The 17772-nt window shown below is 43.3% G+C and overlaps 1 protein-coding gene across 1 annotated transcript in view; it reads right to left on the bottom strand.

Annotated features, from left to right (window-relative positions):
* Positions 1 to 17772, bottom strand: part of CLIP1 (CAP-Gly domain containing linker protein 1) — a 117019-nt gene that overhangs the window by 21784 nt on the left and 77463 nt on the right. Inside the window, 4 exon segments of the mRNA XM_070386248.1 lie at positions 5512 to 5632; positions 10815 to 10921; positions 13002 to 13118; positions 14195 to 16462. Coding sequence (XP_070242349.1) covers positions 5512 to 5632; positions 10815 to 10921; positions 13002 to 13118; positions 14195 to 16462 — 2613 coding nt within the window.

Genomic DNA, 17772 nt, shown 5'->3' on the forward strand with positions numbered 1-17772 from the left:
CTAAAAATAGTGCTTCCTTTCTAAACATTCAGGTCTGGGAATGCAGACTTATGTAAAAGGCAGGTGATTATTCATGGATCAATTGAGATGATAACTCCTAGTCTTTTGTTTACTGCATCTGTCATATCCTCTGGGAGGAGGAACTGTTGATGAAACACCGTGACTGAGTCATCTAATATCTGTCTCGTTTCCATAAGCCAACTGTGACCTCATTTTGCGAATAACCAGGGGGAAAAAAATCAGCACTGTTCCCATAGTGACAGTTCAGTGTCTCTGCAGCCCTCCCGGGGGAGAAAACACGTGCAGTTTGGGAATGATAAATCAGACATTCCGAAAGTGACTCCCTAAGGTGACTGCCTCTATAGAAGAACTCACATCACTCGGATTATTTTTAGTATTTTCTCTATGAAAAGAATAATGCACTGCATGGTTTTCTTAATCCTGAAACCACGTGACCCTGCCTGAATCCACTGTACGAATCTACCATCCACATGGGGCGCATGGCCCGCTTATGTTGCGGTTGGATTTTGGCAACCACGACCTCTCTGAAACAAAGTCAGGAGACTGGAAGTGAGTGGACTCATGTGAGAGAAGTGGAAGGGGCAAGTCTCACAGTCTCTGCATCGTATTCTGCAAAAAAGGACTGAAGGGCCTGGCTGAAAATGAGGAACTTATTTCATCACCCGTTCACTCCTTCATTCACTCAACCTGCATGTCTTGCTCTAGGAGTCCTACTGTCTCAGTGCCAGGTGGGGAGAGAGCCTGAGTTCCGAGTGTCACACACAGAGAGCCAAGAAGGAGATTGTGACCCAAACCAGGGAAGGCAGCGGCCACCTGGAGAGGAAAGATGACGACCAGCAGAGAGGCCAAGTGCACCGAGTGGGGGACGAGGAAGAAGACCTGGAAAAGCAGACACACAAATAGCAAGTGATGCGGTGTGGTGGGAGAGGCAAGAGAAACATGAGCAAACGGTGTGGAGGAAGCTGAAGGAGGAGAGTCAGAACGTCCACAGAGGGCGGAAGGAGCCACGCAAGTGTGCAGACACCACAGGGAAGCCATCCTTCACGCCAGAGTGCACTGGGAACGGCAGGAAGCAGACTGGAGGGGGCGGGGAAGCAGAGGGGGAGGTGAGAAACAGGGCACAAAGCAGACTATTCAAAGTTTGGAAGTAAAGATGAGGAGAAGATAGGGCTGCGAGTGTCAACAGTGTGGCTAGGCTGAGCACTGCTTTTAGGAAAACAAGGAGGCTTTCCCAACCCTCAGAAGACCCGAAGGGGCGATGAGAGGTAGCAGCTCCTGTCACGGATGGAGGCTTCAGGAGGGATGCGAGGCAGTCTGAACGGTGGAGGAGCCTAAGACACCTGAAGCAGACAAGCAAAATGCGGTCTATCCCTTCGGTAAAATACAACTCGGCCACGGAAAGAAATGAAATCCTGACACAGGCTACAGCATGGATGCGCCTCAATATGCTATGAAAACCCAGATGCAAATGGACACGTACTGTCTATTGCCACTTATGTGAAATGTAGAGAATAAGCAAATATGCAGGGATTAAAAATGGATTAGTGGTTGGCAGGGCTGGGAGGATGGAGGAATGGGGAGTGGCTGCTTACTGGAGTTTTCTTTGTGGGGGGCTGGTGATGATGTTCTAGATAGAGGTGATGGTCACACAGCGCTGTAAATGACCTAAGTGCAACTGAGTTGCACACTGTAAATTGGTTAAAACAGTACATTTATGCAGTGTGTATTTGAACACGTGCACACACCCAAAACCTGAAGCAGCACAAAACCAGTCGGCCATCAGGTGGGAAACAATGTGAGCGCAAACCGTCCACAGCAATTATAATGACAATCCTCAAAACCGTCCGTCATGAGAAAGGGTAAATTACGTTATCTAGTTGGTTGAGTCATATGAAATTGCAAAACAATAGCAATTCCATATGTCCAATCTAACATAGCCTCTTTGAAAAGAGGAGGCACTCTGTAACATTTTGTAAGGATTTCTGTTACAGGTGATGCCAGCTAACGCCAACACTTCCGCCTCTCACAACCCTAACTGATCTTGGTTATCACTCCCCTCCCCTCTTAAAATGAAAATCCTGCTTGAGAAAGGGGACTTAAGAGACCCATTTTTCACTGCAAGGGACAATATCTGATGGAGCAGACCACAAAGAATGCGCACGTGTGGGTTCAGCGTCTGGCTTGGTCAGCTGGGTTCTCGAGGGCTACGAGCCAGAGCAGGTGAGCCTGCCAACTGTTCCAACACTTCTTCCAGGGGAAACATGGCACCCACGTGTCAATCAAGGCAGATGTGGGTTCTAATGAAGCACAGAGTGGATCGTCTCTCTACCTTCCATCAGCCAGTCCTGCTCTCTGTTAGCCCTCGTTATTTCAGAGCTTCCTACATCAGCTTTTAAGACGATAAAAGGAGAGGACATTCTACAAAACCAGTCACAGGGACACAGGGATTCCTTTATTGCAACAAATCATCTCACTTGCAAATAACACACAGGAAATGAAATAGTTCTCTTCACAAAAGGCTTCTTGAGGAAATCAAAACCCTTGGCCAATATTCCCAGTGAGAGCCTTAAGATGTAGAACAGATTCTGGGATCCCTTGGGTTTTCTAAGCAAAGTAAGTATTTGAGGCAGAAAAAAAACGTAATGGTAGGATTGAAAGTGCATTTTTATAGTACTATTTGACCCCACCTACTCCATTCCTGGTTCAGAGGGTTTTTCTTTTTTTCTTTTAATCTTAACACTTAATGATGAAGTACAAAGAAATAAGTTTTATTCTCAGCAAAGGATAGTAGCAGGCCAACAGACTTACGAGTTAGTCAGGCATGAGTTCTGATCTTGGCTCCTCCGCTGCCTGGCTGTGTGTCCTTGGTGAAGTGCTTCATGTTTGAGCCTCAGCTTCCTTCCTATAATGTAACCTCACTATTGCAGGTATGATGATTCTATGAAACAACGGCAGAACAATCTGCTCAGCGACTGAAACACAGTCAGCGAACTTTTGCGCCGCTGAGCAAAGGGAACAGGAAGGAACTCAGGTCCAGGTCAGTGTTTATCTGTCCCACATTCAGTCTTTACTGTCTTCACTTTAGCATGAAACACTGGATATTTCTACAGCACTACAATTAAAATTCTTTTTTTTTTTTTAATTTATTTGGCTGCACTAGGTGTCAGTTGCCGCATGCAGGATCTAGTTCCCTGACCAGGGATTGAACCCAGGCCCCCTGCATTGGGAGCATGGAATCTTAACCACTGCCCACCAGGGAAGTCCCCCCTCCGCTTCAGCTCTTTTTCTGAAATAGGGTTTCTGCCCAACTCTGTAGTATATTTCTGAACAAAGCTTATGGATAGTTTGGCTCAACCATAGCAAGCAACAAAGTGGAAATTCGTGATTTTACACAAGTAAACGGCTTGTGTAGACTGCTTGGAGTCTAGATCTCTGGACTCTTGGAGATTATGTAGTAAGAGTAATAAGAGCCGATGAATGAATCAATCTTCTTTAGCCTAAGTTACTTTCAATGGGGAGATTCTCTCCACTCTTTTGAGACGTACGCACGTCAAGTGAAGCGTTATCTGCGGTCTTCCTTGGTGCTCACCATGGACATTCTCTCACGTCACAGCCTATCGTGGTTTGGTTCCCAGCCGCCTGCTTCTCTCTCCAGAGTAAAACTCAAAGGACAAAACCACCCCCTGTTTAAACGGAAGCCACTGCCCTAGCTGCTGCTTGCAGGTGCTGTTTCCTAACACTCTTCAAAGTCTCTGCGTTTCAAATTTCTAGTCACAAAACCTTTTCAAAAGGAAGGTAAATTTGAATCCCAAGGCAAAAGAGGAAGAGCTGGCAGATGGAGAGGAGCCCTGAAAACCCCTGCCTGAGGAACCGTGAGGCGTCACTCCTAAGTCTTGCCGGTTCTGAGTGACAGACAAGAGAAATGTAATCAACGGTCCAGTCAAGGTCACAACGTAAGACGAGAAGCTGACCTCTGTGTGTTCCTCCCACTGGTGGGATCCACGCTCTCCACCAAAGATGTTCCGTGAGATGAGATAAAAGGAGACAGACAGACTCAGCACTTGGCTGAGATCCTTCCCTTGCGAGTCCTTACAGACATGCTGATGTCAGAGGTGCCCAGTGTTTCACACACTGGTTTGAGCCAGGAAGAAAAGAACCTCGTCTGGTCCAAGGGCTTCTGTTTTTCATGAACCCCACTCTCTCACATACTGACCAAAGCAGAGTGCAGTGACCCCGTTTAAGTCAACCCACTCTGATTCTTTCCCTGACCCAAATCAGAATCTGACACGCGTCTCCGACACTACCGGCTGAGTGAGGCTGAGCACGTGACTACCTTCTGGTGCTTCCGCTTCCTCTTTAACACATGGAGTGATGACAGGGCCGGCTCACGGGAGGATGGCTGTCAGGTATTTGTGCCTGTCTCACAGTAAGGTAAGAGCCACTGAGCGTGAGCTATAGTCACCAAGAGCGTCGCTTGTCATCCTGGGGTCTGGAGAGATGGGCCATTTCTCCCACGAAGGAGGGTCATTGTGGAGAGCTCTAATGAAGACTTACAAGTCTGAAATCAATTCTCCAAAGAGTGCTTTCACCACAAACGACGCCACATTGATGGACAGTCAGTACAAATTACTCCAGAATACTCCATCCAAATGAGAAATAATGTTTGCAAAATATACTTGGGGAAAAAAAATTTCCCCTTGACATGCAAAGCAAAGAATAATGACCACGTGGTAAAATTCTCTTTAAAATGTCTTTTTTTTTTTTTGAGTTTCTGCTCTGAGGCCAGATGTGGCTAACAGTCTAGCATTTTGATTCAAGAATTAAAAAAAAAAGAATAGGGCATTCTTTAAAATCAGTTTTCCTTCACTGTTTAATGAGCTTATCAGAAACCTTTATAATTTAAATACGGAAACAAGTGGGTTGTGGTTAGCTTCTAGTTCATTCCAGGTATAACACACATTTCATAAACCAATGCATCAGTGCACAGGTATACACAGTTCCCTTAGGAGCTGTTTAAACATTGTTTTTTACTTAAAAGCAGAGTTCTATTTAAAAACAGCTTCCAACCTTCACACCAAATCTGTATTCTTGGAACCTTCTTCTTAAAATCAATTTTGATGAAAGAAAAAAAACATCTTAGAGAAAAAAAACAAAACTGAAACCAAGGCAGGAGGCAAAACATACTGTCCCTTTCCATTTATGCATTGCCATAAGATCATCTGATAAAAAATCTTATTTTCTCCTTGCTTGCAAGTTCCCGGTGTTTTTTTTTTTTTTTTAAAGGACTTGTCAGCTCACTCCTACCTAAGTGCTATAGCAGCATGCTTGAAAATGAGGGGACATAAAACACAGGTGACTTGAGATCCCACTGGAATGACCCAACCACATCAAGCACAGTCTCCGAGGAGCCTCCGCGAGCCCTGCCCAAGGCAGCAGCAGATGCTGGCCTGGCAGGGCCAGGGGTGCCCACCCCGAAGGACGCCCACTGACCTTTTGGTGACTGGTGACTTCGTCCCTGCTCCTCCCCAGCTCCTCGTTAAGTTTCACGTTCTCTTCTTGCAGCGCTGAGAGCTGCTGGGACTTCTGAGCTGCTGCCTGCTTTAGGGTTTCTCTGCAAGGACAGCGAGTGTGGGGTTACCATAGAAACAAGACAGGCAAGGAAACTGTGGGAGACAACCAACTCCACTGCACCGGGGAAAATATATCTGGGTCACGTGCCTGATAGGATCTGTAATAACAGGAGGCAGTATTGTCTACCTGCAGGAGGGGCCAAACGGCTTTAACCTCTCAGGGGGAGGACTGCTGCCTGCAATTATTACTTTTTTTTTTTTTCCCCCAAACCTAATCAACACTACATCTACTCTCTCACCACCCACACTTACCCCACTTCTAAATACTCCCCACACAAAAAAGCAATGTTACTCTCTAAAATACATGACAGATGAAATGGCCGGTATTCCCTTTGTTTCCCTTAGAAAATTAAATACACTACATTGATAGTGATTTCCATCATTGCCACAGTATTCTGCTCTAACTGTACAAATCTGTAATCTTTTTTTTTTAGGAAGAAATGTAAAGCTGATAGTTCCATTTGCTAGCATTTGTCAGAATCAAGTGTTGCCGTGAATCTGGGTATATTTTCAGGATGACTAAAGGTGAAATGCCCAAAGGAAATGCAGTTTTCTAATTACAGAACAAGTGTTTAATTTTGATTATATTCTTTCCATACTGTTGACTTGTAATTAAAAGAAGCAAATAAAAATACAGCTTGCTGACCATACATATTATGAATATCAGCATATAAAATGTGAGCAGGGTAAACACATGTATTAAACATCTTCCTATTATTAAGCTTGACTAAAATATATATATCCCAAATTATTCTTTACATGTGGATATTCAAAATAGTTTATTGGATTGTTGGATTTTAGTTTTAAACCATAGAAGGTGGTTTTGATGCAATTATGAATTTTAAGTCTGGGCTGGCCACACTCCATTTAGTGAGCTGTCATAACGTGGCTGAATTCTGAATCAAGTCATCTGGGTATGATTCCATCTGCTGATGCATGAACACGTCTATTTTTAACCTCAGTTGTCTAATGGGTGGCAGTATTTGGTACCTGCAGTTTTCTTGATTTTTAACTCTCCATGTACCTATAACATACCTATAGGGCTAACCTTGTGAAGATATAGGGGAATATGTCAACACGAAAATTCTCTTAGCATATTAAAATTGGCATTTGATAGAGATGTTTATTTAGCAAGTGAAGAAAAACTAAGAAGGAATTTTAGACTCAAAAGCTGGGAGGCTTGATTTCAATTATGGATCAACACACACATACATACACATACACACACTACAAGTAAAGTTTATCTTCTGGCTAAAGTCTATCAATTCTTGATAAATTAGAGGATTTTACTTATGATGAAATCATCATAAGCCAAACCTTTTATTCCCAAGTGATCACAACCTTCATTAGGAGCTATTTGGGCTCAGCATTTGTGTGGCCTGTCAGTGGTAAGTTCTTGATCCTGTTCTTTCTCTCTTACACATTTTCATCCTTAAAAAAATTTTAAAACCTTGGTTTCCATTAAGAGCCCCCAGTAAGGAAAATTAAAACAAGGAGTCAGGAAATATCAAGATGCCCTAAGATTTATACAAATGATATATGTTCAATGTTTTAAAATCTACAGTATGATTTCATGTACATTTTCTCATTTAATCCCCAAAGCCCAAGGAGGCTCATGTTGTTATTTATATTTTAAAGATGACAAAATTCAAGCTCAGGGAAGTGAAAAGATTTGCCCCAAGTAAGTTGTAGAATCAAGAGAGCTAGAGGTAGAACTGGCAGACAGACCTCAGTTGTGGTCTGAACATAGAAACATCTTTCAACTTTTCTTTAGACCAGAGGAGAGATATGTACATTTCATAGATAGAGGACGCTCCAACAGCCCAACTCCTGGACGTACTCTAAGGAATAATTCTGAAAATACCTACAAATATATTTCTCACAATTTTATAAGCTGCTTTTTCTTCCCTATGTATATAACGACATCTTGTAAAACAAAAGAAGACTCACGATTTTAAAACTGAGATGCAAAATAAACACTGCTGATATTGACTTGCAAACATTCTACTGAGGAATCTATCATAAATTTAATAATTACCGTGCTAAACATATTCTACTTTTAAAAAATACTTATTTATTTGGTTATACCAGGTCTTAGTTGTGGCATGTAGGATTTAGTTCCTTGACTAGGAATTGAACCTGGGCCCCATGCACTGAGGGCCTAGTCTTAGCCACTAGACCACCAGGGAAGTCCTAGTATATTCTAGTTTTACGACTGAGCCAGGTGAGTAATTAAAGGCAAAAATTAGATTGCTTATATCATTTTCCTTCAGAGTCAAAAACTACACACCAGAGATACACAATTTTGTTCTCTTTCCAACTAAAAATAGGACCTGGCTAGCCAAAATCAAGAGTTTTCCTAAAACCAGTTTAGGAAATGGCATAGAGGAAAAGGGACGTTTAGTTGCCAGGGCTGGCTGAGTTTCCAGGGCCAAGGGCAAGATTCCTACGGCTGGTTCCCATTAGAACTCCTGGGTTTGCAGAGGTGTCCCTTTTCCTCCAGGAACGCCAGTCCTGGCAGGCAATGAGAAACACCTGAAAAGCTCCAGCGCCCATGAAGATCCCGGGTATGTGGTAAACCACAAAACTCAAAGAGCTGCTCCTCCTCTAGCTCAGAGCACAGTAAAATGACTGCGGGTCTCTTTTTGAGCAGCACTGTTCTCATGACACAGTACATTTATATCAGCTGGTCCCTGAAATGTGGCCAAGGCTCAGGCAGGGAACAATGAGTCACTGGGGGTGTGTTTGGGGAGGGCGCTTTCAACCCACTCCTCACACCTCCCTCCCGCGGCTTCTCACAAACGTCACTGCTGTGTCTCCCGCTGCCCCTGTGTCCTGCTCTGAGTCTGGGCCATGCTGTGCCAAGCTACTGACACGGGGCAAGGTTCTTGTAGCCGTGGGGAGCCAGGAAAAACGGCAGACTGGCAGTAGCAGCTCCTCCTTGCATGAACTACTCCCCTCGGGGAAGGGAGATGTGGGAACCCAGCCCTGCGAGGAAGGCAGGCCCAGGTGAGGTGGGCGGCGGTATGGCTCATGGGTTTTTGCTCCCGTGGGCCTACAGGCGCGGCCTCAGCTTTTGTTATTCAACGGGGTCTTTCAGCAAGGGCACACAGAGTGAGCTTCTCTCTTGGCAGAAGTGAGACCACCCCATGCTGACTAGGGGTGGAGACAGAACAGAAAGACTTGAGTGAGGACGGGGACACATAAATCTAGACCAGTGTGACGACCCTTACAGGAGGCTCCTGCAGGGTGCTGCAGGACAGGGGATTTTATCTGACTCCCCGGGGCTGTGATACGTCCGCTCTGGCCCTGCCCCTCCATTACCTAGTACGGCCCAGGGAGCTCAGAGGTGGGATTATGGCACGGGGAGGTTGGTGAGGGAATCTTCTCCCGATGCTCAGATCCTCCCTCACCAGATGCCTGTGTGACACAGATGAACTGAAGTCAATGTAGTGCTCCAGACCCCCAGGCCGGCAGGGCTACTGTGTCACGGGGTCAGGGGAGATCCCTAACTGTAGCTGAACCTCCCCTCTCTGAACAGCTTCGAATTTTTTTCCCCATCATAGAAAAAGCAATGGCTGTTTCTATTTATGCTGTTTAGCCTTGGCAGACCAGGAGAGTCAAGCCTCTCCTGGAGGCCACCACCACAACTCTACACATATACATAGGTGTAAATGGAACTGTTGGGAGCTGTTTAAATACCGTCTAGAGCAATATCACTAAAACGAAGACTGACGAAAGGATCCATCGTCAGCGTTGTGAGCTGTCCATCCCAGGTAAGTAGCCCAGAGAAGACCTCTTCTAGGAGGATTTTAGGAACTCACAGAAGAACTACAGATAATATACTAATCTAACCCAAGCTTGATCAACAAGCAGTATTGAGGATGCCAACTTGGGAAGAGGAGTTTGGAATTGATGCTTTTGTTTCTGTTTGAATCTCATCTATTTGTTTGAGCAGAACTGGAAATAAATGCAAACCCTTGAAGGGCAGGGTCCACATACAATTCATTTTTGGATCCTTCCTAGCTCAACTGTACCTAGCAGAAGGGCCTTCCTCAAATGTTCACCAGATTAACTGGCTTTAAATGTTCGGTTCACACAGTTGATACCGAGTAGTTCTCAGAACAGATAAGCAAAATGAAATCTACTCTGTAACTACCACTTACAGTGCCAAATAAATAACCATCTGCAGCAGTTATAAGAACCAAACTCGAAAGGCGGTATTGACAAAGGAAACACAGGCAGCCTGTCTGCCTAAAATATAGGCAGCAGACTGATGAGTAAACTCGGATTAGAAAAAGGCTTTCAAAGTTCTGCTCATTTAATGTCCACACCAGAAGATTAGATTACTCTTAAAATCAAGACTATTTGATACTCTTCAAAGTGCATGCTTTCCCCACCCCCTATTGAAAGTATTTTAAGGGATTAATTAATAGAAGGTCTGATGTTTCCTAATGTTGAGATTAGCTACCACATAAGCATACTATTTTTTTTAAATGTTATTATTGGGGTATAGTTGCTTTATAATGTTGTATTAGTTTCTGCTGTACTACAACGTGAATCATATATATGATCTATACATATATCCCTTCCTTTTGAGCTTCCCTCCCGCCCCACCCCCATCGCACTCCCCTAGGCCATCACAGAGCACCAGGCTGAGCTCCCTGTGCTACACAGCAGCCTCCCACCAGCTGTCTGCTTTACACGTGGTGGTGAATATAAGTCAGTCCCAATGTCCCGATTTGTCCCACCTTCCCCTTCCTTCTGTGTCCATGTGTCCATTCTGTCTCTATTCCTGCCCTTGCAAATAGGTTCATCTACCATTTTTTTAGATTCCACATATATATAAACATACTACCCGAAAAAGTTCTAATTCCCCTTGTATTTGCAAAAGGTTTTATCAAGTCACATTTGAATTCCAAGTGTTATAACTCACTCACCATATTTCATTTTGACCCTGTAACTGAGCTATAGTTCCAACTTCACAGTGGTTATAGGGGTGAATTCTCAAGGTTTGCAATGGCATTTAGTGGGGGCAGGACGGAGACCATTACTTTGACTTTATATACACTTGTCAAGTACTTGAAAAACGTAACTAGCACTGTTTCTACTTTTGCAATTTTAAATAAGTTCCATAATTTCTTTCATAACAGGTAAACTTACATTTCTTTCTTGAATTCTTCTATTTTTTGGTTCTCTACCGTCAGAAGCTCCTTTGATTTGTTCAGCTCTTCCACGTTTTTCAAGTTGTTTTCTTTAAGTGTATCCAACTTAAAGACCAAGAGAAAAAAACTTAATGAAATTATTTCATTTTCCAGTCACATGAGTGGATAGACAAATCATTCACAAAAATGTGCTTTAGACAGGTAAAATTAAAATCCTTTGCAAAAAAACAAATAAAAAGATCATCTGGGTGAAGAGATTACAAATGATCAGGTCTATTATAAACTGCAGCCTCCCCCATAGGTTAAGTCAGACATTCCCTATACGCCTGGCCAAAAGGTCAAACTAAATTGCAACATAAAGCAAAAGGTCTCTTTCACTTTTATACAATTCCTAAAATTTATCACTGAGCTTGCTACTCATGTACGATGCATCTTAAAACATGCATTAGAAAATAAAAACATTAGAAATAAATTGCAAAGACATGACATGAAGGACTAATTTTTTGTAATGAAAACACATTCCTTCCCACAAGACTAGTAATTTAGGATATGATATTTTTCAATGTCAGTGCCAAATTTCAATTTATATAATCCTCATTATAAAAATTCCTGGGGTATTTGTAGATGGGAAAAATTTAATTATTCACCTGAACTTCAGTCTGAAAAGGGAAAGACCACATAGCGAGACTGAAAAGCACTTACTCACATTCAGTCCCATCACCTGCCCACGTGGGATGTGGCCAGCCTACGGCCTGGCCTCTGGTGGGAAAAGCAGACACATTACTGGAATCACTGGGGACATGACCAACCTCAGGCTCTGGCAGGTGGCTGGAGTTCTAGGTGCGCAGCCCCCAAGGACGGGGAGCTTGTCATGGGTGACCCATCATACAGTGTGCGCTCCTGGTGCCATGCTGGCTTTCTAGGACTCGTATCGTTATCTCCTTCAGCCAGAGGTCATTCTGTCCTACCACATGCTACCGGTCAGGAGCCCTGGAAGTCAGCAGCCCTGGAAAGTGTCCTGCAAATTTTAACACCACCATCTTCCTTTTAATGCTCCCTAACATTCCAGATTCACGGAATGTTCAGTGGGACCAGAAAGTGATTCATCCAGTCTGTATTCTGGCTGTAGCGAGACACCAAGGGGTAAGTTATGGAAACAAGGGATTCTCCCTGAATCTACTTTCAAAGGTTAGGGACATTCCTTAAAATCCTATTTACTTTAGCTTCCAATCGATTACCATCTAAAATTTTTAATGCTTTTATGTTTTCAGCTTAAGTCTTGTTCTCTTAGGACCGTCAATTCAATCATAAATGTACTCTTTTCTACGTCAAGCTTTATTTCCCGTCTAATTATTTCAAAATGTTTATGCCATTATGGATTTCATTCCTTGCTCTGCTTCCCATGAGGAGGCCTGATCTTTACGACAGCTATTCAGTGTGCCTGTCTGGATCTTCCCTGGCTTTAACTTCTTAACATCTCACCTGACTGTCACTTTAAAAAGCATCTGAAGTTCTATAGAACTTCACATAACTATTTCGGCGAAGCAATCTGCTTTGGATTTACGTAACAGCTTTCCAAAGAAAGAAAGGGCTGGTATGGGGTGTGGGGAGGAGGGCGGGCAGGAATCAAAAGAGAGGTGCAAGGATGAGAGATGCTACTTTTGGACAGAATCAAAATTACCCTGATGCCACAAATCTGTCTGAGACCCAGAAGTGACTGATTCAAAATGAGATATAAGGGGAGGCAGTACCAAAACAGGCCAAGAAAAAGGCCTATGTCAAACTCAGGGCTGAGGGATGGAATCCGGTGGCTCAAAGTTGGGAGGCAGTTGGGAGAAAAAAAAATGCATGTGATTTAAGATAAAAAACACAAAAGCTAGAGAATGCCAGTGGTACCTCCTCTCAGTAGTTGTATCAGTAAACAAACTATCGCAGAAACCCACACTACCAGGGTTTTCCCCTCCTTTTTTAAAGGTTGATCTTACTAAATAGGTAATGAAGTAATACACTTTATTTCATAGGATCATCATCCTGGTGTACATGTGACTCCACTAACATAGATCAAACCTGTGTAAGGCCACACTTCAAAAAAAATAAGTAAATAAACCATCCTGAGTTAGTCATCAAGAATTCCATGAAGTCGATAGGCTGTCCTTTGTACAAAAAGCCATTTAAATCTGATTACTTCATTCTGCAGTTTTTCATTTGTTTGCTTGGAATCTTCCAAGGAGGCCAGTGTTTCAGTCTTCTCTTTGGTCATCTGTTCCATTATCTGCATGGCATCTTCAGCGGTTTGAGCAGCCTAAGTGTGAGAAAGCAGTGTGAGAAATGAGAGCACCCCTTATCAACCTGGGAGGGGGTGACTAACGCTCAGGCCACGAGGCTCAGGATCTGTGTGGTGAAGGGAATCACACAGAGATGGTGAGCCGGTAACCAACCCCATGCCAAGACAGACAGACCAAGACGAACAAGCAGAACAAAGTTATAGACACTTTCTGTGCCATTTTTCAACAAGCCAAACTCAAATATGCAATTTATGTATCTTCAGATCCCTATAAACCTGCGCCTTCTAAGTTCTGAATTCTACTGACAATGGTGCTCATCACTCTGACTTCTGTTTGAGAGAAATGTTCACTGATAAGAAAGCCTTACATCCTTCTGTGGCCAAATTTTTTCTCTTAATCATAGTTGAGAGATTGAAATATGGAATCTCAGTTGGAACTTTTCAAACAAAAATGGAAATTATTTGGGCGGTTACAGTGTTTAAGGCTCAAGTGTTTAATGAGAAGCACTGAATGACCAAGTCTATGAGAAGCTGTAGGCAATGAATACAAGCATGGCTGTGAATAAAAAAGATAATATACACATGGAAACAAATCCTTAGTTGATACAGTATTGAAAATAAAATCACAGAAGTGAATTAAAATCTTTTAAGGCATTAGATCACAATTTCATGTGATCTAATCCAGCTTCTGAGAATTCTGCCTCTACACCTTCCCAGTAGCTGGAGGGAAGATTTATGAAACAATTAAAGCCACATAGAAGATGCTAAGTTTTAACATGTGACCATTTTATCATTGTTCTTAAGCCTTTAAGAACTATGGTTGCCTTTCTCAGAAAAAATCTCCCTAAATTAAAAAACATTTATCCTTTTTATTCACAGTTTGCAATCTTTTCTAATAGAGAGAAATGACAACAATTAGACATTTGGTGAACACTTGCCCTTTCAGGTGGTAACAAACAGCTTGAGATACCTGACCAAGTGGTTAAATGGGGTGCATTTCCTTCTTTGGAAATGAAGGCACGTTCCCTCAGCCACTACAGGGTTAGTGAACAGGGTGAAGGCCAGGGGCCCAATCCCTGAACCTCCCACTTTACCGTAAAGGACTGCAGGGTCTCGAGCTCTCTGATTTTTAGAGCGAGCTTGCTCTTGTCTTTCCTCAAAATACGGTTTTCGTTTTGAGACTCCAGGAGGTTGGCTGAGATGTGGCTGTTGGTTTTGGCCAGCTGGCTGATCTCTTTCTGGAGGAGGAAGTAGCTTTCGGCCAGCTTCTCCTTCTCCTTCAGGAGCTCGTCCTTTTTCAGCATCATCTCTCTTTTCTCGGCCAGGAGGTTCCTGTTGTCCTGCATCGCCTTGGCCTGCTCAGCCAGGGTCACCTCGTGGTTCAGCTGCAGGTCGTCCAGCATCTTGGTGAGGTAGCCATGCAGTTCCTGCAGTTCCAACTTGGACTTGGACAAGGCAGCAAAGTCACTCTTCAGAGTCTCTATGTTGGTGGCCAAACGCGCCGTCTCTGCACTCAGGAGTTCCTTCTCCTTGATGATGTCAGCCACTTTCTGCTCCGAGTTGGTCTTATCTTGGACAAGCGTGTAGTTTTCAGACTGGAGCTCCTGGGTGCAGGTTCTCAGCTTCTCCACCTCCTGTTCCAGGAGCGCCACCTTCCCATGGAGTTTGTTGCTCTCGTACAAGGACGACTCTTTGTCCTGCGTCCTGGCTTCTTTCTCCAGCACGAGGGACTGTTGCATTGTGTGAATCTTCTCGTTTAACTTCTGACATTCTTCTTGCAGATTCAACCCGTCCCTTAACAAGATGTTCTTTTCAGAACAGCAGGCCTTGAGTTCAGCATTTAAACTCTCCTTGGCTTGCAATACGTCAGTGTGTTCTTTTTCTAGCATCTTTTTGGCGTTTTGGGCCTCTTTTAGCATCAGAGAGAGATCACACTTGGTGGCTGTGAGCTCTTGGTTTTCCTTTTCTCTCTCTTGAAGCTCTTTCTTCAGAGCATCGAGATTGCTGAGCAGTTTCATCTTCTCGTGCACAACGATTCTTCTGTTGGCTGACTCTTGATCATATTTCTTTTTAAGGTCTTCCATGGCCTTCATGGAGTTCTCTCTTTCTACCAGTAAATCCCCATTCCGCATCTCCAGTACCGATTTTTCTTTCAAGAGGTTATCCTGCTGCTTTTTGAGCTTAGTGATTTTCTGACAAACCAGCTCCTTCTCAGAAGTGAGGTATGTGATCTTCTCATTCAGGTTCATCTCGATGTGGGCGGACTCTTCCGAGTATTTGCTGAGTTTTTCAGTGATGAGCCTATTTTCATTTAGCAGTTCTTCTTTCTCGGCCAAGAGCCTTCTCTCGGAAGAGGTTAAGGTCTCTTTTTCGTGCAGAAGCTGGATGCACTCGGAGTCTGTGATCTCCCGGCTGGTCTTAATTTCTTCCAGCAGGTTTGTGAGGCTTGTGTTCGTGGCCTGCAGTTGCAGAATCTCCAGCTCAGCCTTCCTCAGTGCCTTGCTGGCCTCCTCCAGCTGTGTGCGGAGCTCACCGGCTTCCGTGCTGAGCAGATGTTTGACCTGAAGGGCAGTCTCCAGACTGGTGTTCAGCTTTTCCTGATCTTGAAGCAGCATGTCCTTCTCGAACTGCAGGTCTTTGCTGCTCTGAAGAAGACGATCTCTTTCGACCTTTAGGGCTATACACATGTTGTCAAGACCTGATTGTTTCTCCAAAGTTGACTTTTTCTCTATTGTGAGATCCTCGATCTCCTGCACCAAGCTCTTCTGATCTTTGACCAGCTCCTCATAGGAGCTCTGAAGCTTCTGAATAATTTCATCTTTATCTTTAGCCAATGCGAGGTTTTCAGTGACCAGCTTCTTGATACGATTCTCCAGGCGATCTTTTTCTTCCTGATACTTCTGAGACTCGGCCATTAGAATATCTTTGCTGAACTGCAGTTCCTCTGCGAGTGCCTGCAAGCTTGCTTCAGAAGCCTGCAAAGACTCGTTTTCCGTATTTATCTTTAAGAGTTCCTCCTGCGCGATATTGATCTCTTTTAGTAATTTCTCTCTCTCCACAGCCAAAGCTGCTCTATCGAGTTGTTCTTGCTGATAAAGCTTTTCAGCGTCTTGCTTTTCTTCCCAGACTTTCTCCTTTTCTAAATTAAGGGTTTCATTTACTGACCAGAGCTTCTGTTGGTCCTCCTGAAGTAAAGTTATTTTGGCCTCCAACTCTACAAGTTTGGACAGAAGTGAACCTTTTTCTAACTTTAAAGCATTCCCCTCCTGGGCAAGAAGCTGCTTCTCTGATTTCAGACCCCTCAGCTCTTCTGACATTAGTTCAATTTCTCTTTTGGCTGATGTTAATAAGTAAGTTAGCGACTACAGAGACAAAAGATGGAAAGAATGGAAACAAAATGAAATCAAGCAGACAAATGCAAGCCCGAGTAACTTAACATAACCTAAGTCATAGAAGTTAAAAAAAAAAGTTTATAATAAATGTCATAGAAACTATCTGGATAACAGGGGAAAGAAACTAGATGAACAGAGCCCATAAAAGGATAATGCAAAGCAACTGTAGCTTTGCAAAACACTGATAACTCTATTGGTTCATCTTTGAAACAACCTCTGAAGTACTCCTGACAGTTAACTAGAAGATACAAACAGTAGTTTGACATCAGGGCATGGGATTCTTTTCCTGCCGTTCCCAATTATCCAGTAATTTCTATTGTAGGAGAGATTCATAGAAGAATTTTTAAAAACACAATCCAAAGAACTACAAAAAGTATATTTTAACCAAAAAAGGGAAGAGGGAGGAGGTGTTATAAACTGTTGCCTTTCAAACTAACAGACCCTTACTAAAGAACCTGGTCTGAAACTGATTTAGTCCCAATGATACATGTAACTAAAATGCAGACTAATTTGCTAGGCTTTGATGACCAAAATAAATGGGCTTTTAAAAAAAGTACTGGTTTATAAAATAAACTGACCACAGTGTCTACCAGTGCTGTCCAGAACTTTCTGCCATGATGTAAAAGGATTTGATCTGCACTGTCCATTGTGGTAGCCACTAGCCACATGAGTGGCACGTGCGACTGAGAAGGGGAATTTATAACTTGAACTAGTTAAAATTTAAATGGCCACATGCGTCCAGGGCCTACTGTACTGGATGGCATGGCATAGTTTGGCAATTAAATTAGGGAACATGGGAGCATCGTGGGCTCCATGAACTTCCTGAGATTTCACCCAAAACGGCTTGAGTGTGTATATCAATTTTCCTGGGGAAAACATCTGAAGGATTCATCAGCTCTCAAAAGTGTTTGCTGAGCCCTTGCTGCTGACAAACACCGAGGTTCACAGAAATCAGATATTCAGACTACTTTGGAAGGGAAACAATTCTGGCATTTTAACCAAATGATCCTGACGAAAACAACAACAAACAAAATTAATGGGGCTTTACACAAACCTCTAGAATGCTGTGGTTTGGTCAGGCTACAGCATTTTAAGGGAAACATTAGAAAACTGGTGTCTACCAAGATAAAGGGAGCCTCAAAGTCCAAAATTCCGGAAATTATATCCAGTGTTAAATGTTTCATAAAACTGGAGATATTTCACAGGGGAAAGAGAAAGCCTTGATGGGCAGCATATAGCTTCCCTGGTAGCTGAGCTGGTAAAGAATCTGCCTGCAATGC

This window comes from Bos mutus, chromosome 17, assembly GCF_027580195.1.
Source record: "Bos mutus isolate GX-2022 chromosome 17, NWIPB_WYAK_1.1, whole genome shotgun sequence".
Taxonomy (NCBI): Eukaryota; Metazoa; Chordata; class Mammalia; order Artiodactyla; family Bovidae; genus Bos; species Bos mutus.